We start from the raw sequence: 26988 nt of genomic DNA on the forward strand, positions 1-26988 counted from the left end.
GCATTTTCTCCTGTCTATTTAGTGACTGGACATGAGGGAATGTCCTCAAGTTGTGCCATGGGAGAAAAACAACTTCTCTAAAAGAGCAGTCAGGCACTGGAACGGGCTGCCCAGGTGGTGGAATCACCATCCCTGGAGGTGTTCAAGAAACGTTTAGATGCTGTACTGAGGGACATGGTTTAGTGGAGGAAATAGTGGTGGAAGGCAGGCAGCTGGACTAGATGATCTTGGAGGTCTTTTCCAACCTTGGTAATTCTGTGGTTCTATTTAATATTGGCCATGTTGACTTAGCAAAGGGCTAAATTTTGAAAATCAGAATACCGTGCAGTTCTACATCAAGTGCCTTACAAAAGCTTATTATATCTACGTGAACATCTTTGTTAACCTTTCAGCCTCAACATGAAGAAATAAATACAGACAAGTTGTATTCAGCATGAACAACTGGGCAAGCACCAACTCTGCAGTCTTCCATTTTCTGCTAACAAGCTCTCATCCCAGCCTTTCCACAAGCATGACAAAAGACCTGAAGACATTATGAAGCCTAGGAAAGTTTTGTTCATGATCACCCACTATAATCACACTGAAATAGCAATGTGTATTTTCTCTGCATTCAGACACTTAAAGAAAGATTCCCCTTGAAATAAGTGTTCCAAATGAAAATCTTAGAGCAGGTTACTCATCTAGCCAGAGTATTTGCCCAATAAAGATTCCTCGATTTCTGTATCATCAGTTATTTCTAAGCAAACAGCAACTCCAATACAATTTTCCACACTTAGTATCTCCCATAAAACAGTACATATATATATATGCGTATACATTCCTGATATTACTGCAGGAATACAACAGCACAAATCACCCTAACATATTTCACAGATACTAAAATATGAAAGAGCTATTATACAGTAAGAAAAAATCCAGGATCCTTTCTCATGTCCATGGTCCTTTTTAGGATAAATTTGATTCAGATTATATTTTGGAGAAATTAAAGAGAAAAACCAAAAGAATCAGTGATGTCTTCCAAGCCTTGCCCAAAATAATACATTAAAAATAAAAGTAGCACCGGATGTTATGAACCTTAGGAATACCGACCCTCATGTCTATTAAAAAAATGTTAAGAACTTCGAGAAATTTCAGGGGCGATTTTCTATTCCTAAGAATCCAACTTGTTTATTTGTCATTACCTTGCAAAGAATTAGACACAGAATTCAGTGAAAACGTACATATATAAAAGAACAAGTGCCTAGGCAAGACTGGCTCCTACAGTAATGCCAGAATGGAACCATAAAAGAAAAGGTGGGAAGGGCAATGAGAAAGGCCTGATTTTATAATTTGATCCTACTCTTAATGAAGCGTGGCACTCAATAAAAACTGGCACAGTGGAAGTCTGTTTGACTTGGTCATTTTCACATAAGTAGTCTGAAGTGTTTGGGTGTATTTTTTTTTAATACTTTGTTGGCAAGTAAACCAGTTTGAATATATTGGATTGAGTTTCCAGATGGTGATCAAGAGAATATAGTTTTTTCTGAGTGTAATCTTGTTCTGTGCTTTCAAATTATTTATTTAATGATATATATGTATATATTATTTAAGCGAAGAATCAATGCCAGTGGTTGGCAATGTCATTAAATTGTTCTGGTTTAAAACACAAGTATAGGTTTTAAACTCATTGCTATGTGCACCTGTTAAAACAGTGAGTCATCTGAATATACATTCATCCAATCCTAATTTTTGAGTGCTATGCCTCTAAAATAATATTTTAATCAATTTATTTTATGATGTTTTGAAATTGCATACAAATGTAGACTACATTTTAATAAGTACATACAAATTTTTAAATAAATAAAATTGTCTTTACAACACTGAATACATAGCCTAGGCTTCTTATCATCATGTTCAACCTAAAATTACATTTCTTAATTAATTATGAGCTACACTTAAGTAAATGGCAGAATATTTTTGCTTAATATGAACAAAATATGGGCTTAACCACACACAGAACTGAGAACACTGGACTGGGGGCACTTAATCTACTTGGTTGCTTTATAAATTCTCACTCTGTTATGAACACCTTTAATTGTAAAGCACTAGCATTATAGTCTTTAATATTAACTGCTATTCTTTCCTACCAGCTCTTATTTACATGTTGAAATGAACTGAAGAGCAACATGGCTTACTTTCCTTATCAGTTTTCCCACCTTCACATTTAACGTGAAAATAATTTGCTCCTGCCTGTGAAACTGAAACCAAAAGTCATGAAAGCACAAGTTTTCCTACTCAAAAGCTATTGATGGTCCCCATACTTTGAACCTTAATTCCAATGGAGAGACTAAATATAATATTTATTAATCGCAGCACTTTCAAAGAAATAAAGCATAAAGTGAGCTCAACTACTAAGAGACATGCTGTCCTATCCAAGTTCCAGCCCGCTGCCCATTTAGTATATAACTAAAATAAAACTTAACTTAAAAAATTAAATTATACTCTGAATTTCATTTTTATGCCTCCAACAGTCTTAGTATGGGTTTGCACAACAATAATTTTGCATCTCAGTGAAATTATAATATGATCCAAGTGGACAGGCAAAAAACAAACAAAAAAAACAGCCTTGCATGGCTGCAAGAGTTTTATCACTTGTGTTGGGCACTAAAAAGTAATGAAAAAATTCATCACACTTTCTAACTGCTGCATTTAGTGTAAAATTTAGGAAAATGTTAGTAAGTAGAACCTGTGCAAGACTGAGAGCAGCCTTCCAATAATTAAAGGAAGCTTATAAGCAGGAGGGAAATCAACTTCTTACATGGTCTGGCAGTGATAAGACAAGGGTGAATGGCTTTAAATTAAAAGAAGGAAGATTTAGGTGAGATGTTGTGAGTAAATTCTTTGTAAAGAGTTTTGGTTAATTATGGTTTAAAAACACAACTTGATCTACCACTCAGTTAACTGTCACTAAAATAAAAACACTTTGCTTTACACCACAACAGCTTATTGCTGTGCCTAAACCCAGCTTCAGTGGCACAATCCCTTAACAACATTCACCTACTAACACAGTTTACAGCCCCAAGGGAAGGCCTGTAATGAAGAAGTTGAGTACTATCCTGCAGTAGGCTCAGAAGACTGTAGGGGGAGAAAAGGTCAGTGCTTAGAGTGTAGCAACTTAAGCATATTTGTCAGAATTGACTAAATGAACTGGACTAGCCTTTCCATACCTCTCTGTAGAGAAAGGAGGCAAAGTTTCTATTCTGATGACCTTCTAGAGAAATGTATTTGTAAGGTCTGAATGGCCGGATGACTCTTGTCACTTTTTACAGAGAATGTCAAAGATGATATTGCATGCAAGCTGAATACCTCTCCAGCTAGCCCCATGTAAATAAAGAAATAAAGCATATAAGGGAGAGAGATTTGCTTGTGACTTGTACTTCTAGTGTAGCTTCTCTCTATAAGATTCAATTAGATTAATTTATTCTAAGATGTTCTGACCATATTTACTTTAGGAAAACAAAAAACAAACAGACACCTTTATGCTGCTCGTATTTTGGCTCAAGCATGAGATGAACAATTAGCAATCACCTCTGAAATACTCAGGCTGACTGATTTGCTCAGTGGTACATTAACTGTGACAGAGGGAAAGAAAGAATTACATTTTTCAATGCAGCATTCAGGTATCCTAATGATGAGATCCAACATTTCCCCCTTACAGCCCCTGCCTACCCATTTGCCAGCTTCTACAAATGATACGGCAGTTGTAGCAGAATATGTCTTTCTTTCACTCCATAACAAAGTTCCAGTTTCTTGCTCAGAAAAATAAAAATCGTCCTTACTACACAATCAGTAGAGAACTGATTCCACTCTGAAATTGTACATTCCTGAATAAGTCAGATGGAAGAAGCTAGATCTTGTGGTTTGACTGAAACATCCATTCGGAAGAGGCCGGGAAGGCAGAGCTCAAACATTTGACAAAAGGGACAAGTTAATGGATAGAGAGCGTTTGCTTAGTAAAAAGCTGAATATAAAAGTTATCACATGGTTCCACAGTCCAGCCATGACTTTCTTCTTCCACTTACCGTAAATGTTACGTCTCTGTATACTTTAAGGCTTGATTTAGCATATAAACATCTAAAATCTCTTCCCTAACTTTAATCAACACTATTCACATCTTAATCCAAGCTTCTTACAACATGAATGAAGAAGAAAAATAAAATTAGAGCCATATAAAGCATTATTTTACTAATGGAAATGCAAAGACACACAGACTTATACACACGTTAGAATAATTCAAGTAATGAATCCCCACTATTTATAAAAATGCTCATCAAGAACAAACAAATAAGCCAAAAGACATTTTTTTACTTGCCAATAATAATGTCATAATGGAGGAAATTATTTTGTATGCATTCAATGACTTTGTTTTGTTACATTTAATAGCTTTGATTAGAGATATATATGTTCAAGTACAGTTGATAACATTCCTTTAGAATAAACTTGGTTGTAATTACTTGAGTAATGACTTTAATGTTGAATAATTCAATTAATATTGAATGTGTTCAAACAGCAGACAGTAATAAAGACAGAAACTTCACATTTTAGAGACCAATGCCAGTAAAGTATAAATAAAAAGTCCTCAGTTATGTTGAAGATAAATTGTATCTCACACTGAATTAACTGTAATTTAACCAACAATTGTCCATCGTTCATCGCTTTTCAGTATCTGAAGGTATGAAAACAGGAACATAAGTAATTTCATCGGAGCGATCAGAGGCAGATAACATAGGAATAGGTATAAATGAGCAGCAGTAAAAATGTTTCAACTATTACTGCACATGGATCAAGCTGGAATATTCAAGGGAACAGAAACAATATAACGTCCTACTGTAATCCTGTTCTCTCACAGAATCCATGTTTTGTCACTAATACCACCAGAGAGACCTTCTAAAACATCATCTCATTCAACATGCCTTGAAACAGGTGAAATGCTGAACAAGCAAAATTTAACTTACAATTGACACTGATACTTATAAATAGATGGTTTTAAAAACAAGACGTACCTTGATAAGCTTAAAAGAATAATAATAATCCAATAAAATACAATCAACCCTGCTATTTAGCCTTCACTGATAAGAACGTAGAGAAGCATGGCACTGTTTGCATACAATTAAGATGGGTATGCTGTCATCTGTGATTTAACATTTTTACAATGCCACATCTCAAAGAAGTATCCTCAGACAAAACAATTTATTTCTAATTCAGAAGGTAATATTTTAGTGCTGAGCAGTTTAAATAAATCAGCACAAATTTCAGGGGATTTGATGAGTATAATGTGGTGGAGAGGAAAAAAAAACAAATCAGTTAAGCAGCTACCCTGATACGAGATGCCTGCAACAAGAATTAAATAGGATCTGAAGTGTTTATGGAACTTTCAAAACACGAAGGTATTTCATTTGCCATCAGCACCTGGGAAAAATTATTTGTTGTTATTGATCATTACCATGTGGGTGCCCTGGTAACAGGGGCTACAGAGAAAGTGGAAATGCTGAATGCTTTCTTTGCCTTAGTCTTTACTGCCAAGACTGCCGCTAGGAAATCCCAGATCCCAGAGGAAAATTAGAAACTGGAAGAAGATTGGCTTCCCCTTAGTTGAGAAGAAGCTGACCACATATTGTTTATTCAAAATCAATGCACATAAATCCATGGATCCTGATGAATTTCAACCAAGCATGCTGATGGAGCTGACAGAGGTGGTTGCTGAACCACTCTCTATCGTCTTTGAAAGGTCATGGAAAACAGAGAGCTGCCTGAAGACTGGAGGATAGCCAATGTCACCCCAGTCTTCAAAAAGGCCAAGAGGAACCGAGCAACTGTAGGTCAGTCAGCCTCGCTGCTGTCCATGGGAAGGCAATGGAGCAACTTGTTTTGGATGTCATCTCCAAGCAAGTGGAAGAAAAGAAGTTGATCAGGAGTAGGCAGCATAGGTTCACCAAGGGGAAATTATGCTTGACCAATTTGGTAGCCTGAAACGATGTCATCACCAGCTGGATAAATGTAGGGAGAGCAATGGATGTTGTCTCCATAACTTCAGCAAGGCATTTCACAGTCTCTCAGAACATCCTTGTAATGAACCTTAGCAAGAGTACAATAGATGAGCAGACAGTGATATAGCTTAAGAACTGTCTGTCTGGTGGAGCTCAGGGAATTGTGATCAGCAATGTAGAGTTTAGCTGGTGCCCTGTAGCTAGAGTTCTCCAGAGGTTGGTACCGGGTCTGGTCTTATTTAACACTTTCATCGATGACCTGGATGAAGGGATAGAGTGCAGCCTCAGCAAGTTTGATGATACAAAGCTGGGAGGAGTGGCTAACACACCAGAAGGCTGTGTCGTCATTCAGCAAGACCTAGACCTCAAGTCCAGAAGAGAGCCACAAAGATGATAAGGGGGCTGAAGCATCTCTTGTATGAGGAAAGGCTGAGAGACCTGGGGCTGTTCAGCCTGGAGAAGACTCCTTCTAAAGTGAAGGAGTCAAATTGTTGAGGGCAGACCCTTTTTGGTGGCACACAGTGATAGAACACGGGGAAATTGGCAGAAACTAGAATGCAGGAAGTTCCATACTAACTTAAGGAAGTTACTGTGTGAGTGATGGAGCACTGGAAAAGCCTGCCCAGAAAGGCTGTGGAGTCTCTTTCTCTAAAGATATTAAAGACCCGCCTGGACACTTTCCTATGCAACCTACTGTAAGCTGCTACTGGCCACAGCAGGAGGCTGGACTTGAACACCTCTACAGGTTCTTTCAAATCCCTGCAGTTCTGTGATCTCTTGATGATCTGGGTAAAAATACATCCAATATTTCTCTGGAAATTATGCCTCCCAGAGATTATGCTCCATTAAACTAGTACTTGACTTCTTTATTACTTTAGCTCATGTATGTTTCTTTTGAATTAAAATAAAATAGATATTATACAAGAGTCCTCATATCCACCTCTCAATACATAACTTTCTGTATAATGAAACAAAACCAGGAAGTACTAGACACATGAACGACACAACAAAAATAAGAAAATCTGAAAAGGATTTTGTAAGCTGGGCTTTAACCTCTTCTGGATATGTACGTACAGTATAAACAGCTTGGTGTACAATGAGTTTAAATTTTAACTTTGAATATTCTGACCTTACTGTATCACAAGTGAAAATTGATTGACTCCTCTAAAACTTCACTAATTTAAAACTTCCATTGCCCTCATGAGTGTTAGGACACTATAGTTATTTCTTCAGCTGTAAAAGACAGTAGGCAGTTGTTTCTATGGAAGTCCAGTCTTCCACAGGAAGAGGATCTACCATGAGGGGTGCTCAGAGACATTATTTAGCAGAGGGTTGTTAGAGTTAGGGTACTATGGTTAGGCTGAGGTTGGACTTGATGATCTTTGAGGTCTTTTCCAACCTGAGTAATTCTATGATTCTATGATTCTTCAGAAAGCATTAGAAATAATCTGTCTAGAAATGCTCACTCAATTGACCGTAGTGTGCTTTAAGTACATTTGTTCAAAATAAATATGTTTATGGTCAAACTCCACAGGAAAGTGCACTAAGAACAAAAGCTCAAGATTCTCAGTCTGATAAAAACATTGTTGCTTTTACTGTCCTTGTGTTTCTTAATTCTTTGAAAGTCCTTTTAATCAAAGATCGCATCTGTTCCTTATCTGTGACCCAAACAAGCATACCTCAACCCTGTAACCATGAAAAGCCATCTAAGGGCTACCAAATAGTTACTGTATGGCAAAACACCTACATATCTAAAATAATTAAATAAAATTGGATTTTTCTTCTTTTGGAAGTTTTCCGCAAATCTTCCAAATTTAAGAATGATTACACTCCAGTAAATCTTTTATGTTTACACTTACAAAATACTATTCATTACAAATAATAGAATTAATTCCTGAAATTTGTTATGACAATTTGTTTCTATCTATGACAATACTCCTCTAACTTTTCTAAACTAGGAGTTCGTTCATACAAAGCAGTTATCTAGACCTTTTTTTGGTATACAGACCTTATGCATATCAAGTCTTCATGAAGGTCTTTCCATGTATCTAGAATATACAAGGCTGATGAAGATTTTAGAATTTATCCAGAGTTTGTATTTCTGTTTTGCCTGACCATGTGATGATAACCTCTTCTGGAAACCTTAGGTTCAAGTTACTACTTTGCTTACTAAAAAGCAATTTTTTAGTGGTTATGACTCAGATAAGGCTTGTGCTGAAACTCTACCAGTTGAACAGCATCCAAAGTGCATTTAGAAATGAATTCTGAAGGGAAGAGGACAGACGTTTAGCTTGACGAAGAAGGTGAGAGATCCAGCAACCATACTGTACTCCTGCTTATACCATGTCCTACTCACACCATCAGAAATGATGGATGCGCAAAGCAATGATCTTCCCTCAGGGGTGTCTACCCTCGCTGGAGTCTGCAGCAGCCCTTGAAAGGGTGTGCAGGGTATCAACATGTTTTCAGACACCTGGAGACCATGGGTTACACTGTCCAAGTTCTAAGAACCGTGGCTGAAATCTCTCTTGGCCCCAACAAAACCAACCACAAAAGCTCCCAATGATTACCACTGTGCCACATTTCCCATTTTTCCCTTCTACTGTTAGAAATTACTGACCAGTGATAGGCATCAGGATGCTGAACTGGGCAAATCTGTTGTGATGATGTGTATAGTCTTACATTCTCATTATTTCTTCAAGACACAGTTCCAGGTCTGTTAGTTTTAACCTTGTACATGACCTAGCCAGTAAAATATGACCGAAGAGTCATACTGTGCTGGCACAAGCTGTATTTTATATGTACAGCTGAGGAAAGTCAGGTGCTAAAATCGAACAGAACTAGCAACTCTGAGGCAGCAACCAGTCAGACTATAGTGCAGATAATTTTCCTGAAATTATTTGGAATCATTTTGAACCTGTAGTATATCTTCATTCAAGTGCAATCAACATACAGATGATGCTTCATGTAATAACTGTGTTTTATGGAAAGAACTTCAAAAACCATAGGCTTTTAAATATCTACTAAATAAAACTTCCATCACACCAGTATCGGGGAAGAATTTTACAGTTGAGTTATATTCATTTCAACAAGTCAAAAAGTACCTCAGTGTTCCCCTGCACATATATCTGTGAAACGTACATCCAAACTTTTTCTGAGATTAAAAACCAAACATAAGACATAAATTACTGAGAAGCTGTGAAACATTCAGAAACTATGGTGGCAGAAGAGTTTGGAGAGGCGCGACTATAGATGTGGTTAGGCCACTTAAAACATACATTTATCTTTCCCTGCTAATAAAAAAAGAAGAAAAGGAGAGAGAAACAAACATGTCATCAGACAAAACGTGGTCAAGATCAAGATTTGATCAGAGCTGTACTTATTTATTTTGTGTGATGTGATTATAAACTGTGCAGCCTCACTGAGGAGTCATATTAAGCTTAGTGTAATTACCTTGTTTCATTATTTAAAAAAAATATATATATATAGTAAATAGATATTTAGTAAATAGTTGCTTAATTATGCATTTCAGTGCTAGCAAAGTAGCTAAAATAATTTAATGTCATTTTACTCAAAGATAAACAAAAAAAATCCCCAACAATTCTGCAGTATCACAGATATCACATGTCAACAATAACAATAATAACAATAACAATATCACATGTCATCCAGCCATCCCAAACCTCAAAAGCACAGAGTTTAATGGGTCTTATGCGCTCTTTTTCACTTTACAAGTACAGTATGTATGTACTTCCATCAGATAACCAAAAATAATACATCATCCAGGGACACCAGATTGGGAGATCATTATGGTGCGTTATGAGTGGCATTATAGATCTGCCTATCAGTCATATCTAACGAATCTGCACATCCAGCTATCACATATTTAAGAAGTCATTCTGGTTGCCAAAGCTTTGTATCAAATACAATCTTTGCAAGAAAGGAATACTTCAGATAGAAATGACACCATAACTGTCAGTATCTTGTTTTTCCCATGGCTTGGCACAGGTCAGAGCATGCTGAAGTGGTCAGGAATAAATAAGCTGTACCTACTGAGAAGTCAAAAGGGAAATACTGCATCACTGATGCTGTTCCAGCTATGCCAGGCTTCCTGAAGAACAAGAAGCTGTGATGTGTCTCGTTAAGTTCTTTAAGTCCAATAATTTTTCCTTATTTCAGAGGTACTGAGTGTAGGCACACCAGTAGCAAGCTTCTATGACATTATAGACTTGTAAGCTAGAATTAATCGTTTTGTAACTCTTAAGTGTAACCGGTACCACCATTCATCAACACCTTTGATTAAACCAAAACATGAAGAAATAAAATCTGTTTTCATAATGTACATGCATACTAGATGTACATGCATGTACAAAACAGTCTCATACATTAATCAAAAAAAAAAAAAAAAAGCAAAAAAAACCCCACACTCATTTTCTGTGAATCATTTTCAGTCCTACACAGGTCACAGGCAGAATTTAACTCCTTTGAGTTCTTGGAGTACAGAAACAGCTACTACAGTCTTGCCAGGCCAGCAGCACAGCAGAGGGCATGACATACTGAAGGAGTTGGGGCTTGGGCACTTCCAAGGCAGCAGTGGAAGGGAAGGCACTGAGGCCTCCTGGGATCTGTCAAGAGCTCTGGGGCAGATGATAAGAGATACCTTAAAGTGGTGAAGGACAATGTAGCAAGGGACATGGAAAAGAGTTAAGTGGCGATCCCATTCTTAAGGTTCTCTTGCATTAGCTCTCTATTTTCTCTATTTTAAAAGAGTGACATTGACTAAAGGGTAATGAAGCTAATCCTCAACTCTTTTCTAAGTTAGAAATACAGTTTCTAACCTTTTTCAATGTCACAGAATGGTTTTGATTGGAAGGGACCTTCAAGGTCATCTAGTTCCAACCCCCCCAGCACTGACAAGGACACAACTCCCACCTAACCTGGCCTTAAACACTTCAAGAGATAGTGCAACCACAGCTTCCCTGCAACTTTTCTGCAATGTCTCACTGCCTTCAATGGAAAAAATATCTTCCTTATACTCAATCTAAATCTACCATCCTCAGGTTTAAAACCATTGCCCCTTCTCTTGGAAAAGTCTTTCAGTCTTTCTCATAAGCCCCCCATATATACTATAAGGCCACAATGAGGTCTCCCAGGATCCTTTTCTGGTGCAGCTCTCTCAGCCTGTGCTCATAGGAGAGGTGCTCCAGCCCTTTGATCATCTTCAGGGCTCTCCTCTGGACCCACCCCAACAACTTCACATCCTTCCTGAGCTAGTGGCCCCAAACCTTCATCCAGTTCTCCAGCTGGGACCTCACAAAGGCAGAGTAGAGAGGGACAATCCCCACCCTTTCCCTGTTGGCAACCCCTCTTTTGATGCAGCCCAAGATACTGTTGTCCTTATGGGCTGCAAGCACAATGCTGGCTCACTTCCAGCTTCCCATCCTCAAGGACCCCAAGTCCTTCTCTGCAGGGCCCCTCTCAAGGAGTTCTTCATGAGGTTCATACTCATATCTAGGATTGTTCCAAGTGTAGCACTTTGCACTTGCTTAGTCAAGCAAATGTCTCCTTCACCCACTCTGGAACAAGCAATAACATACACACAATGTTTTGTCAAAACAAAACCCAACCAATTCAGTCACCACGAAGCACCAACTGTAAGATCCCCTTTATGAAGAAATGTCACTGATGTTCAGCCAACATCTTAGGAATTGGCACAAAAGGAATAAGAAGCAGAAGATCGGTCCCAAGATACTTCAAAATTCCTGCAAAACAGGTTGAATAAAACCAACTCGTTTTAATGGGAAAACAATTGCTACAGCCCAAAATTGCATGATCAATTTTGTGTTAATATCAGTTTTTCATCAAGTACCCACAAAAAAATTACGAGTTACAGACTGTAGACAATGGGAGATTCAACCTTTCTGTCAACTTACACAGAACAAATGCTTTAACTGTCCAGCAGAAGCTCACAAAACGTGGCTACAGTGTAACTAGAGCTCTGATACAAACTTTACTTTTAAATTGATAATTTCTATGCAGGAACCAATTTTCAACTAAGTGACAGCATTTCTCCTTCAGTTTTCTATATTCTGCCATTTCAGAAATTAGCACAGTAGCTGAAGAACAGCCCACGGTATCAGAAGCTGTTTTATTTTTCACTTGTGACCGCTGTTGCATACGTTAGTGCATAGAACACGATATTATTTGGTGGTCAGATTTGACCTACACACTAATGCAAAGCTACAGGACTTCAGTCAGGTGCACCAGAGATGGGTTTCAGTTTGTAATTTCACTGTCTCTGTAGAATTTAATGTTGAAGGCTTTAGCTCTAAAAATAAAAACAAAAATACCAAATCATCACCTGAAGGGAAGCGCCACCTTGAGAACAGAAGACGTTGGGGTGACAAAATGCAGATGCATTTAGCAAGACACTTGAAAATTAAAAGAAAAAACAGAAATCAAAAAGTCCACCCATTCTATAAAATATAAAAATAATCGCAGTAGGACTACAGGACTTAAATATGTTCAGCTTTGATATTTTAATGGATATTGATGAAGTCACCTGAAAATGCTAGGTTTGTGGGCAATGTTGAGGTAAAACATATACTGAAGAAAACACCAATGCACATACGCACTTGCCAAGTTTACACAAACAGCTTTGCTTGCTTCCTGGTAAAGCCCAAAAGGAATGTTTTCATCCAAACAGCAATTGCAACTCAGGTCTAACTACAGTCACTCAAATGGATCAATCCAGTGAACCATATACCCATACACCCTGTACGTACATCTAGAGCAAAGATGGTAAGCCATAATCTCCATCAGGCAAAGAATTTTAGTACATTTCTTCTGCAGTTAGTAAAGAAATCATTGAATTTGAGAAGATATTCTGCCAAACTCAGCACAGCTTTAACACTGTGCACTTAAATACTACCACTGGTGCTCTTGACATGCTGGCTGATGCACAGCTGTCCTGGGAAGTACCTTCCTGGGATCACTTCCACATTTCATCAAACAAATCCTTCATGCCAACCACAATTCAGGCTGACTTTAATCCCAGATGTGATAGCAAGGGTCTGGCAGAGAAGGTCAAGTGATATGACTGCTGAGGCAGCACAACCACAGCTGCTTTCCAGATGAACCACCTACATGGTGCGGGGATTGTACTTCTAAGTATTCCAAGGAAGACGATGAGAACAATCAACAACCTCACAACAGGTGGGGATACAGACAGTAAAGTGAACTTGTCACAGCGTACAAGAAAGTAGATCGAGTGCTTGCCGACTTCTCAAAAAGTACAGAAACACAAAAGATGTGGATAAAGAAAGATGCCCTAAAATGTGCCCGTTGACACAAAAATTGGGAAAAAGGAAAGAAGTGAATAAATAAACCAACAAAAAAAGAAGACAGCACTTTTGCTTATATTTTCCCTTCGCTGTCTTGTTCACCAGTTTCTCCAACTCTGTCCACCTCACCAACATGTTGTCACTTGAAAACTCAAACTTACAAACAGAAGAACTATGTTCTTAGCCTCACCCACGGAGGTTGGCAAGATTACTGAGTGTTTCATTTTTCATCTAGAAAAGACAGTCTCTTCAATGCTTTTCATTACAAGCTTCACATTTTCTTCAGATCATCTCCCCCCTCAAAAAAAAAAAAAAAAAATATATTTACGGTCATCATGTGTGTATATATATATATATATATATATATATATATATATATGGTCATTACTACCACAATCCTGAGAAAGCTGAGAAACAAACATGCAGGATGTAGAGTCAGCCCAACAAAGCCACCCCTTCAGCCAGCAAGAGCACTTCTTCCATGTTTCTATCCTTCAATTCCCAATCACTGACCTACAGTTAGGCCCCCACTCTCCAGAGATTAAACTCTCAGTAAAAGCAAAAATCGATCCACAAACAACTAATCCACTTCTTTTTTCTTTAATTTTTATTATTATTTTTAATGGTACTTACCTTCACCTTTATTGTTACACAAGGATTTCTCTCTTATACTTTGGAAGAACCACAACACCTATCAGCTGTAGTTAACATTCATATTTTAGCTAATAATCTCAAATAGATTAAGCACTTTTTTGTTGTTGTTTAAAACACGCTACCAAGATTCAAAAGAAAAAATAAGAGATAAACCAAATTACACTGGACTTCAATAACCAGTCTAAAATAATACTGCATAGCACTAATTACAAAGAAAATATCCACGAAACAGTCACTTATACGTGGTAGTTCACAGAAGGTTTAAGTTACATAATGTTCATCATTTCAGGTCAACTTGTAGTTGTGTACTTCCCAAGTTAGTATTCACTACATTTCAATCACCCGTGATTTCCGTAAATTGCATTACAGCATAAAATTGGTCAAAAATGATCAGCAGTTTAGAAAAGAGATTGCAAAAGAGACAGCTTGACCACCCACAAGTCCAAAAGCATCAATGATTTTAGCGCCTCCAATAAAGTTTGCACTTACATGGTGAAACAATGTGAGTGATTTTAAAATTAAACGGAGCAGTTTATCACCTCAGGTGTTCTGAAATACAGGCTTTTGCCCAAGGAACTGAGCACCTTGCCTGCCTAGCAAGAATGACCACGGTCAATGGCCTACCAGAACCTTTCAGACAAGCCAACACTTCCAACACAGGTCAACCAAGCAAAAGAATAAGCAGCGGTCACAGTTAACTTCAGCCCGATGTCCAACAAACAGTTTTTCTGGTCATTCTTACGCCAATCAAAACTGACAACCTATTGTCAGTCATTGAACAAATCCAGAAAGATATAATGTTCAAGTACTGGCCACAACACGGTCTAAAGGCCCAACTCTTCGAGCCTGACAGAACTTTTCCTGAAGTCAAAGCAAAGCCGGGGCAATTTTCCTCTATGGAGAGCAGTCTCTAAATTTCTCACCTACTTCCAGAGATCATCCCTTCAAGACCGGCTTAAGCCATGCAACGAGGGTGGGGAAACTTGCCAAAGCAATTAGCCACGATCTATCTGCCTTGGGAACATAGGCCTCCAGTCTTCCCGTCCAGCAGTTCAGCACCTCCACTCAGCACTCGACTCACATAGAACACGATCTCTCAAGGGGAGCCTTCCACCTCAACACAGGGATGCAATCCCACCAGTGGGAGACACCACCAGCACGGGAAGCTATCGCCTTCTGTCAAGCGTCCTGAAGGCCAGCCGGCTGCTTTGACCTTAGCATTCCATCCCATGGATATAAATATTTTTTATAGAGCACTGCCGAGATGCCTATTACCCACCAGATAAAAGCATTCTTGTTCGGTGGAAGACTATTTATTCAACCGAAAGACAAGAAAACGACAACCTCATCTCGCTCCCAGGGATGACTTCTTGCAAAAATAAAAACAAGGAAGTTAAATCCAAGAGGACCATCATGCTTTTCAATTAAGGGCAAGGATGTGAAATTGACACACTCTCGGGACAGGAAATTCGAAGTCTCACCCTCCCGTGCCCCCCAACGCCGGCGGGCGGGGGATGGTGTGCGGAGCCCCGCTCCTCCTCGCACCGCCCCGAGTTCTCATCGCGGCGTTTCGCCCGGCGGCGGCGCACGATGGTGGCACGGAACTCCGGGACGGACACGGATCGGGGCCGAGCCCCCCCCTCCGCCCGACGCCCGGCGAGAACTCGGAGCGGCACAGCGGGCTGCCCGGGGGGCTGTCAAGGCGCTCCCTCCCCGCTGCCGCCGGGCCGAAGTGCCGTGCGGGCGGCTGCGTGCCGCGGGGAAGGGGGGGGGGGGGGAGCGCAGGCCACGGGCAGCACTTCGCCGTCTTCTCCGTTCGCTCACATTTCCGTCCTCCCCCGGCGGAACCGGGGAGGGGAGCGGGGCGGGGGGCCGGCGGCGGTCGGGGCCCGGCGGACGGGGGAGATCGGAGCACCGCGTCCCCCCGCAGCCGCGGGCGGGGCAGGGTGGCCGGCGGGGCCGGGGGCAGGGCGGACGCCCGGGGGCTGTTACCTCGTAGAGTTCCTCGGAAGCCATGCTGGGAGCCTCACAAGGTGGAGTTGGGTGCTGGTTTGGAAATACTTTGTTCCACTTGGTGTCCGTGTGGCCTCCTCTTCTCCCTCCTCCTCCCCCGTCTTCTCCGTCGCTCTCCTCCTCCTCCTCCTCCTCCTCCTGCTGCTGCTCCTGTCCTCCTCCTGCTCCTCTTCTTCTTCTTCTTCTTCTTCTTCTTCTTTTTCTCCCTCCTCCTCCTCCTCCTCCTCCTCCTCCTCCTCCTCCTCCTCCTCCTCCTCCCTGCGCGTCTCTCTCCAGCGCAGCTAGCAGCTCCGCTCGCTCCGTGCCGCTGAGGTGCTGCTGCTGCTGCTGCTGCTGCTGCTGGCGGCGGGGCTGTGCGCACCGCAGCTGCGCAACTCGCTCGCTCCCCGCTCGCCCTCGCTCTCTCCCCCTCGCGCACCCCGCCGGGCGGGCACGCACGCACACACACGCGCGTTCACATACACACACACACACACACACACACACACCCGGGCGCGCACACGCGGGGCGGGCGGGCGCGCACACGGCGGCGCGCCCCGCACCCCCACCCCGCTTGTCCCCGGCCGGCTCGCTCGCTCGCTCCCTCCCCAGGAACACTAATCGAGCGCAGAGACAGCGCCACACGTAACCACTCCGCCCCGGCTACCGCCGCCCCCAGCACCACCATCCTCCTCCTCCTCCTCCTCCCCCCACCGGGCTTTGATCTCTCATTGTCCGCCCGGCAGGGTCCGCGGGCGGCCGGGGGGCTCGGAGCAGCCGCTGCCCGAAGCTGCGGGACGAGCGCGGAGTTCCGAGTCGCCCTCCCGCACCCGCCCCGCTCCGACCCCCGCCGCCCTCCGGGCCCAGCCCGTGGCGAGTGTCCCCGTGGGTTTTCCAACCCGACGCCAGTTGGCAGAAGGTCTGTCTGAACCAAGGACGTGGCGAATGTAGAAGGGAAATGAGCGAGGGGAACGGCCGGTCACACAGAATCACACACAGAATCACAGAATGACCCGGGTTGGAAAGGACCTCAAGGATCATGTAGTTCCAACCCCCCTGCCTGGCAGGGCCACCAAACACACACATTTACTAGATCAGGTGTCCCCACCGATCGTTGCCGACCGCAAGCACCAGACTTGCATCTGACAAGTGTTTGCGGTGTAGGGAAGGCCCCACTGAGGCCTCGCAGGCGTGAGGGTCAAAGGAAGACAGCTGAGCTCTTGACTTTCTTGGTGCCGGCATGAATTACTCAATGCAACTTGCCACCCGACTATCTCATTTAGGGTGTTCCATGGGGAACTGTGCAAATAAGGTGTCTTATAGTCAACTGCCAACGTGATGGACTGGATGCCTCGTTGTGCCAAGTCAGACATGAAGAGTCACTCCTTCAAGAGCAGATTCTGCAAGGTGGTGTTTCTGGTCTTAAAAGGTAGAAGGGTGGGACAAAACCAGTCAGCCCAAGGTCAGGACAAAAGCTATACCAAATGGAGACACTCATTCCAGTGTTTCTTGCCCTGTTCTGCACCAGGAAGACTTACTCTACTGCTGAACAGTGCAAGTTAAAGCAGAGTTCATCACATTTGTGTGGTCAACCCACACACTGACTCAACCAAGTCTTGATCAAGTTACCTCTTGTTTTTGCGGAGTTTTTATTTTGTTTGGTTTGGTTGGTTGGATTTTGTTTTTTCTTTTCCAAAGGCTTTGCAAAGCATTGCTGGAAAATGAAGATGCTCCTTAATATTCTGCTTTGATGAACATGTTTTGAACAGTTCTTCAGCAAGTGTCCATTTAGAAAATGTTGATCTGTTTGTGAGATTTAGATAAGTTATACAGAAAGAGATGGAATCTCTTTGTGGGTGGACATGGTTGACCTGTCCATTCTTAGTGGCGGATTGCTTGCTTCCTCCAGGTCAGTGTTCTTCTTCTAGATGACTGAAAATCTTATCTGATGCTGGACTGCCAGGCAGACAGTATTTGTGTAAATAAAATACTTGTCGCCTTTCATACCTTTGTAATTTCCTAGCTAGTCTACAGCTAGTCTACAAACATAGATCTGTTTAGAGCAGATCTATGTTTGAACAGCTTCTTGAGATCTTCAAGAGTTGGGCTTAGACTAAGTGTCACCTTGAGCTAAGCATTTACTCACAGTTCCTGGGATGTGCTCTGAATCCTTTCTGAGCTGTGCTCAGCATACCATCACTGCTGTACTCATCTTTTGAAGGACAGCTTTTTAAGGTAATCTGTGCTCATGTTTTGGCAAAGAGATAGCAGCAATGGTTGCTGAAAATGTTACTTTACTTGCAAGGCCTAAGAATAGAACACAGAAAGTTCATCTTTTTCTTTTTCTAAGGGTTTTACCATTGAAGTCAACCAGATCTTATGCATTTTGTTCTTCTGGATGACTAAAAAGAAATGCAGTTCATCAGTACTGTTCTATTTTTAGTACTTCAAGGAAACAATGAAAGCTCAGAGTTATTACTAATGATTTTTTTTATGTTTCAACCATCCTCCTCATTTTGTTTTCAGTGAAGGAAGATCTTTCACACGTTCATTGCTTGCAGTGCCCTTAATTCTTCTTTGCCTCCTTTTCTAAGCTTTTGTCCTTGTAGCCTTACAAAAATTACCATGTGAATTAACCATACTACACGAAAACCTGCCACTGAGGTTCAAGCATCCTAGTTACCAAGTTTTGTGGCTAGTGTTAAGCAGTTGGATTTTGTTACAGTATCACAATAGCTTGTTCTCATCTTGCTCTATCTAAAATACAAATAAATAGATAATCAAGTTGTCTGAAAGTTGTATGTTGTACTGGCTACATCAGCGCTGCCCTCTTATTTCCTAATGTGCTTCACACTTCCCTCACCAAGGAAGCACTTGTCAATTATTGCTATTGTTTTTACAACGTTTTAGCTGTTAAAACTTTGTAACAACTTTAATAACTTTAAAGTTTAAGAACTTTGTAGCAACTTTGTAAATGGCTGCAGTAACATGGCATATAAGTGTCTATCGCAGAGAGATTGTATGGAGAACACTGACTGACCAGTCTAGGAAACTGGAAAGGTAGGACAGCTGCAAATCTGAAAGCATCAGCAAGTGTTCTTAGAGGTACCTGAAACCACCTTGGTTAATCCAGTCTTGGTAACAATCAGAAAACAGGAATAATGCAGGTAGTGTTAGCACACATAGCTTCCAGTCTGAAGTAGACATCTGCCTTGGCAGTCTTAGTCAGAGTCAGGACAGCTGTGTTATTTTGCAGAATGTACTAATTTATTGACAAGGTACAGATTGTGGAATTACATTCATTTGAAAGGTCAGTTTCATTTTGTTATCACCGTTTACCACTGGCATGTCTATAAGGACATGAATTGATGATGGAGCAGCTGAATTTCAGATTCTTACAGAGGTAGACTGGAACTGGCAAAAAAATCTGTATTACCATAAATATCATAGAAGTCTGTGTTAGAAGGGAATGGGTCTCCATCACCAGAATCTGCTGTAATCAGGACACCCCAGCCATATTTGATGTGCAGACGTTTGTTCACAAGACCATTAACTCTTGACATTAAGGTGACTATCAGTGATTAGTGATATCAAGGTGGCTTTTTGTATTTGGAAGTAGGGTTTGGAAATTAAGTATTTAGTAGTTGAGATGCAGTCAGTGATTAGCTGAAGGATTTCAAAAGATAGGACAGATACAGTTAAATGTGATGGTCTACACTGTAGGCATTAACATCTGATCAAACCTCATCACAAAATCACACAACGGCTGGTTGGGAAGAACCTCTAAAAGCCATTTGGTCCAGCCCCTGCTCTAGCTGGGATGTGTAGGACAGGTTGCCCAAGACCATAACTGGGCAGCTTTTGAAGATCTCCAAGAAGAGACTCCATGACCACTCTGGGCAGCTTGTGCCAGTGCCACTGCCTCCTGTACTGGCATGGGGCATCACTGAAAAGAGCCTGACACCATCTTCATTTCATCCTCCCTTCAGTTATCTATACACATTGTTAAGATGTGCCCTGAGACTCCTTCAGGCTGAACTGTTCCAACTCCCTAAGCCTCTTCTCATAGGACTCCAAGTCTATTGGTGGTCCTCTGCTGGGCTTTCCCTAGTAAATGTGTGTCTCATCCTATGCTACTTCATAGTCAAGGAAAAGCTATCCAACATATTGAACAGAACTAATGGCGTGCTTCCTCTCATCCTAAATAGATGCTCATGTCTGGCCAGATGAATTGCACTCTAAATCTGATTGAATATGTTGACTGGAGTTTTATAGATTGGAAGTATGATACTTATTCTGCAACTGCCTAAAGAAAAGAGAGGTGAATCCCACTCACATTTCTATGACCCAAGATAACTGGATGACTTAAAACTGCATACTGACCAAATTATGTCAATAGAGTACATATAACATATATACTTTTGTCCCTAACAGTTTCACTTTCATATTTTGATCCTATCTTTATTTGTGCGATAGCTGTTCTGTCTTATAACTCCTAAGATGTAGCTCATCCTTGTGTTCAGATCACCTCTGAAATTTCTATTGCTCTTCTTTTGTGCACCTCTTCCTCATCTCTGCCTCCTTCTCTTGTCTTCTAAGCATTCTGGGATATTTATGTTAAGATAAATAACTGAAAATGCAAAATAGGAGAAAGAAAATAAAAAACAACAACAACAAAAAAAAAAGCCACTCAACACATTTATTACAATCTGTATCTTTATCCTGTGACACAATGTGAAGAACACAATCACCTGAAAGAGTGGCTGTTAAATGTGATTCTTAAGGGGAAGGTCTGGAAAATAGAACCCCCTTATTATCTAAACTATGAAGACATAATTTTTGTTGGTCTGTTAGCACTGACTTCTAAAACAGTTTGAGACACTAATATAATCATATTTAAATAACTGAAGAAAAGAATGTTAATCACACATTAATCACACATGTTAATTGGTAAATTTTGTGGATTCTCATCATCACATCATTATAGGTAAGGGTGTAGTTTCTTTCCACTGATACTTGCTTTCTGCAACACTAGCAAATGGTCCATTGTTTCCTCGTGAACTTTATGATGTAGTAATTTTTGTGAACAAATATATATATATTTCTTTTTCTTCACAGTCTGCCCATGAAATGTGTTTGCATTGTCGCATCATATAGAAATGAGATATTCAATTCAAGCCAGAGATGTCCACTGATTTCTGCTGCTCCATTAAGGAAGCCTGGTTGTACATATGTATCTAAGATAACATATTGCTTTATATATTAAAAATATAATTCTTACTGCTATAAGTTGCAGATGTGAATACTAGATACTTCTGTGACTCTAGCCTAGTATTCAGCATCTTGAGTTGAGTTGTATCAAATTATACGTATCAAAGGCATTTGTGATTACTATGTTTTGAATTACCTACTTAGTATCACATGGAAGCTTTGTGACAGATGTAGGACTAAAATATAATCTCCTAGGTTAAAATGCATGTATATTTTTTTCTTTTCTTTTCATCTTTTTTCCTCTCTGGGACCTTATTTTCTCTTTCTGCTTTTCCCTTCCTCTTTCACTACCTGTCTTTCTAGTTCTGCAGTGCATGACTCTGGAATCTTAAATACAACATCTTCCATCATTACAGAGGGACAGACATAGCCTTAGCTATGGGAGCTCTACAGTCAATAGTAATGGAGATGAGATTAAAATCTCTTCACATCCCTGGTAAATCTGTCTGCTACACACCCCTGATTACAGGTTTTAGAGGTGTATATACAGGTATTATCTAACTTTCAAATATATATATATATATATCTTTAAAAACCCCAAAATGCAAAGCTAAAAGGATTATCTTGTGCAGTCGCATTGTTCTCCTTTTTCAGCTTACCTCATTGGTCACCAGCAGATCCTGGACATTGATATTCACATCAGAGAGAAAAGAAAAATGAACTATTTCATTGAATGCCTTGGTTCTATTCAAACTGGTGCTGACTTACCACTGGAACATCACATCCTTCCCTTGGTGTGGATGGGAACAGATTTGTAAAACAACTGCAAAAACAATATCCAAGATTAATAATTGAGCTGGTAAGAAAGCATGGTATGAAGCTGAAGAATAATTTCATCCTTGCAGAACTCTTTAAATGGATGATCAGCTGTAAAAATTTGCTCATTCTCATAGTTAAAATGACGGTCATTACAAAGGCCATATCAACCAAAAATTAAATTAGAGAATGTCCTCTTAATAAGAGAATGTCCTCTTAAATGTTTGAAAATAGATGCCGTAAGCTAAGAAAGCAGTAGGTTGAGAACTGATGTAAATGTAGGTTCTGTGTCTAAGAGATACTAATTCTTTCATTTTCTCTGGAATCCGTAATTTATCTTCTCATGACTAAATACAGTTTTAAAGTAGTTAATGTGTGAATAATAGAGGCAGCTGAAATTATGTGCTTTCATAGTGAATACCAAGAACCCCACAGATCTTTAAGTAGATATTCCGATATAGCTCATGCAGGACACTTTGACAGTTGTTCATAGAGATTTTTCTTCTTATTTTTTTTCCCCAGGTTATGAATAGTTCTTCATGATAAGGATGTTTGCAGATATCAAGAAAGAACGGACTATTCCCTTTGATAGTTTTAGAAGACTAACAAACATTGTTTTTTTCCATTTAGATAGGAAAGAAAAAATTAGAAGCCTGATCATCCTTTTTATTATTTTTTTCTATAGAAAGGAAAACTGGAAAATGCAGAGGAAAACCATCTCCTATAGTAATAGAAAAGCATCATTAAGAATACAGAACACGAACTTCTTGATCTAACAGATGAATTTTTTGCAGATTGAAATGGGTCAAAGATATATATATATATTATATATATATATATTTCAGTTTCAGCTTTCAACCCAGTATTTTCCCATGACCAGAAGAGTAATTTAACATGGTGATCTCAGAATATCAAGTATAGTTGTGATGTCTCAGCAACAGCTGCTGGGAGAGTGGCACAGATCATACTATCCTCCAGCTCATAGAGAAGCAACACGATGTCTGAAGAAGATAATATAGAAACAACCAGGAATGGGATCATCTTCTTAAGTCTAATCACCTGGTTCTTTGCTTTCCTCAATACTGGGAATATAGATACATGATGGCTTCTCAGAAAGAAATTTTATTATATCACATAGAAGAGGACATTGGTGGTACAGTAGTAGAGGTGGAACCTTCCCAACAATATTCCATTACATGTTGTTGCTGTGGGACAGATGGCAGCAGAGGGGAAATCTGACAGAATGGTGTCTGATATGGAAGCATGGATAAAACGAAGATGTGTGATTGAATTCCTCCATGTGGAACAAACTGTACCCACTGACATTCATCAACACTTGCTGAATGTTTCTGAAGACCAAACAGTGGATGTAAGCACAGTGAGGCAATGGGTGGTGCCTTTCAGCACTGGCAACAATTACTTCAGGTCATCTCCACTGGTGCAGATTTTTATGAGCGCAGTATGCAGGCTCCTCTTCATTGCTGGCAAAAATGCATAGCTAATGGTGGTGACTACACTGAAAAATAGTGTTTTGTAGCTGAGAATTTGCTCTATCAAATTTCTTTGTATCTGTTCTAGTTTCCATGGAAATAAATACAAAACATTACTTTTGGAGCAACTGACATAAAAGTGCGGTATCCATTACTTGATTTCCCTTGACTGTCTAGGGGAAGGTTTTCTGGACAGTGGATTAAATTTAGATTTTCTGTAACCATAATAAAGTAGACTTACCTGGTCCGCAGTAATGTAGCTTTGTTCTATCATTACAAGTCACAAAAATTATTGCCATTTCTTGGTGGCAGTTCCTGAACAGTTCCTTTCTGGGTAATTGTGTTCCTGTCAGCATATAGCTTAGCAAAAAAGTGATAAAGTAGAAGAGGAAGTTATCTGAATGCCTTTCATTCTTTTCCTTATCTGAAATTGTCCATAGGGCTTACTGATCTGACTGGTGATCTATAGATAAATTAATGACCTTTAGCAATAACCATGGTGATCCTTAAGATCAAAACTGTGCTGTGGTTTCTTGAGACCTGTTTAGTATTGCCACTAGAAACAAAATTTATTTCATTTCCTAGGGATAGACTTTGACAATATAATCCTTCTACATGGAATCTTACTTCACCTTGACTGCTCCTCTCATGTCAATTCACAGATGGAGTTTTTTCAGCTGGGAACTAATGAAATTGCAGATTCATGCAATTTTCATCTTTTCAGGTAGCCCCCACTAACAAAAGCTGGCACATGCATGCAGTCAATAGCCCTGTTGTTTAGATTGGTGTCACTGGAACAAAAGGACTAGTTCCAGAAGTTTGCCTCTATTAGGATAGGTTGAATTCTACTGGATTTGTTCTGTTAATTAGTAGCAGCTGGTAGCTGGGGATCTTTTGGTATCATTATTCAAGTTTTGCTGTCAACAGACAAGGGTAATTCACTGGTAAACACTCTGTTTTGCCATCAAGCCTATACGTCACCTTGGATTGTGTTAACTGTCCTCATGCAAGGAGAATGTGCATTAGAAGGAGGGGCGTGGATACATTTCTATCAGTCCTTCTACAGCAATACAATAAGGAATGATATTTCTCTAGGAGGTCAAGAATTAACACAGGCACAGTACACACTTTCTGTTTTGGCAGTAATAACTTCTATCTTGCAACATTATATCAATTTTTCTTTTAAAAAAGGTCCAAATCCATGCCTAATCAAACCAATAAACTGATCAAATGCAAACCATGTTTGTGTTTTTATGTCACCTTGACTCAATGAAATTCAGCAATCAAACACTTCTGTAGTTTGAAGGAAATCTATTCCTTGTATCTACCTTTTATTCTTTACCATTAGATCACTATGCAGCAGTAAGGAAAACAAGTAAGCAAATGAGATATGAGGACACTTCAGTGAGTACTTCCACAAAGAGTTAAAGCCACTATCAAGCTGTACTGTTGGCACAACCCAGTAATGAGAAACTACAAAAGCTATTCAAAGAAGAGCATACTTTTCATGAAAACTGTTCTGGGGAAAAGCCCCAGGCAGAATCTTTTTAGGTAAAATATTCCTTTAAAGAATTCATCAAGAGGCATGTATCCAACCTGAAAAATTGTAGTCCAAATGGCTTAAACTCGGTGAAGATAACAACATTAAAATATCTTATACTAGAAAGTGTCAAGCAACATTAACTGTAGGCATTACTACCTGTATTGCTTACAATAAAAACAGTATAACATAGCATGTAATGCACTCCCCAAAGACAATCTCAGATCAGCACAGGCACGCATAAACACTACACAGTATAAAGATTTTCATAAAATAAATATGGAATGATTCCATTGCTTACAAATAGCATGGTTATGAGTTAGTTACATAGGTCATCCCAACTGAGCATAGGAGGTACCATCTTTATATATGACATCATAGTATAATATCAGTATAATACATACACTGGGGAAGAAGTATATTTCTGAAAATTTGAAAAACAGTACTGCAATTGTTGTTTATATAATTTGTACCTATAAAGGCTGCTTTAATTAACCTGAGAGAGCTTGTTCAAAGTTCACTTGAGACAGAGACTTAAGAGTAATACCTGTAAAAGAACTCAAAACTGCTGAACACTATTTTGTATATGGATTTTCTACAACTACAAAGACTGGAACACTGCCAGTTCCCAAGGGAATATAGTTCTTATTAACAGCTTCACAGAACTGCAAGGAAAAAGACTTGTCAACCATCAAAAATATATCATGAAAAAATATCACAAGTCTGTTGTATTTCTATTGAAAGTACCTAAGACCAGACCAGAGAAAGCGACTGTTCATCTTCCAGTCTGTATTCAGAGAATTTCTCATGTGGAACACATCAAGAAAACTGGAGATGGTGTCACAGAAGGAATTTTCCTGCTTCTGCATGAAACACGAGAAGCTGAGGGCCCAGGGTCTACTCCAAATCCTATTTACTTAGTAGTTCTTCAGTATACTTGGAAAGTACTGAAGGAAATTGTTGTTAAGTTCCATGTAGTAAAAGGAAACAGGTTTATTTTATTTATTTATTTATTTATTTATTTATTTATTTATTTATTTGCATTTTATACTCCATAAGTCAGGTGATAAAAATCTCATTGACTTCAAAGGGTCAAAGTTTTATAAAGAAGCTTCTAAATATCAGCAAATACAGTTTTACTACTTTACTCTTGGGCAAAGAATGTACTGTATTCAAGAGGAAGTAAACTCAAAAGGGCTTTGTTTAATATATATATATATAGTTAATTTCATATATATATGTATATGTGCGTGTGTGTGTGTGGAACTGTAAGTTTCAAAGCAGGCAATAGAACCACCATTATCTTTTACCAGAATCCTGACATTTTGTTTTCAGTGTTACAAGACCGACATCACCCCTGGCTCCTGAGCTGTCTGATCCTAGGCTTGTGTTTGTGTGCAATCTTGCTCTTCTTTTATTTTTTGTTAGGAGGCAAGTGTTATCTTGTATGTACTAATGCCTATCATCCTGTAGATCTGACTCATTTCAGGCACCTGTTTTTCTTTTAATATTGACAAGCTGCTCCCATAAAAGAAGGAATGTTTATGTAGTAGTTGGAATAAAGCATGAGAAAAAAAGGGGGGGATTTTAGAAACACCAAAGAGCCTAAGTGCATATTTTGTTTAATTTTGGTTAAGGTCCAGCTGGAACCAATCCAATACATAGGGATGGACAGGAATAACACAGTGATGTTGATAGTCACCAAATGGCTTCTCACAGCTTCCCACCACCCCAGACCCAAGGACAGGCAACCTCTAACAATTGACACAATCAACTCTGAAAGTGTATCTCAGGTCAAATAACCTGACTTACATGGGTGAGTTTAAAAACCAGTGGGGATATTAATGAAAGTTAAGGGAATATCTCATTCACATAAGGCCAACTTGGGTTTTCAGATGTGTGCTTCTGTCACCTAG

The 26988-nt window shown here is 39.8% G+C and overlaps 1 protein-coding gene and 1 long non-coding RNA gene across 6 annotated transcripts in view; one reads left to right on the plus strand and one right to left on the minus strand.

Annotated features, from left to right (window-relative positions):
- The window catches only part of CDYL (chromodomain Y like), a 100672-nt gene extending 83907 nt beyond the window's left edge, over positions 1 to 16765 (minus strand). For all 5 annotated transcript variants that reach the window (XM_015854618.2, XM_015854623.2, XM_015854620.2 and 2 more), the window contains exon 1: positions 16016 to 16765. In XM_015854618.2, the coding sequence (XP_015710104.1) occupies positions 16016 to 16039 (24 nt within the window). In that variant the 5' untranslated portion in view covers positions 16040 to 16765. The remainder of the gene's footprint in view (positions 1 to 16015) is intronic.
- Positions 16766 to 16892: 127 nt separating this feature from the next.
- On the plus strand, positions 16893 to 23780 carry LOC146761958 (uncharacterized). The gene is made up of 2 exons (XR_014943574.1): positions 16893 to 22085; positions 22565 to 23780. It is a non-coding gene; the product is annotated as an uncharacterized LOC146761958 (long non-coding RNA).
- Positions 23781 to 26988: the final 3208 nt, after the last annotated feature.

Source organism: Coturnix japonica, chromosome 2 (genome assembly GCF_054131305.1).
Source record: "Coturnix japonica strain WE chromosome 2, WE-NBRP24, whole genome shotgun sequence".
NCBI classification, from domain to species: Eukaryota; Metazoa; Chordata; class Aves; order Galliformes; family Phasianidae; genus Coturnix; species Coturnix japonica.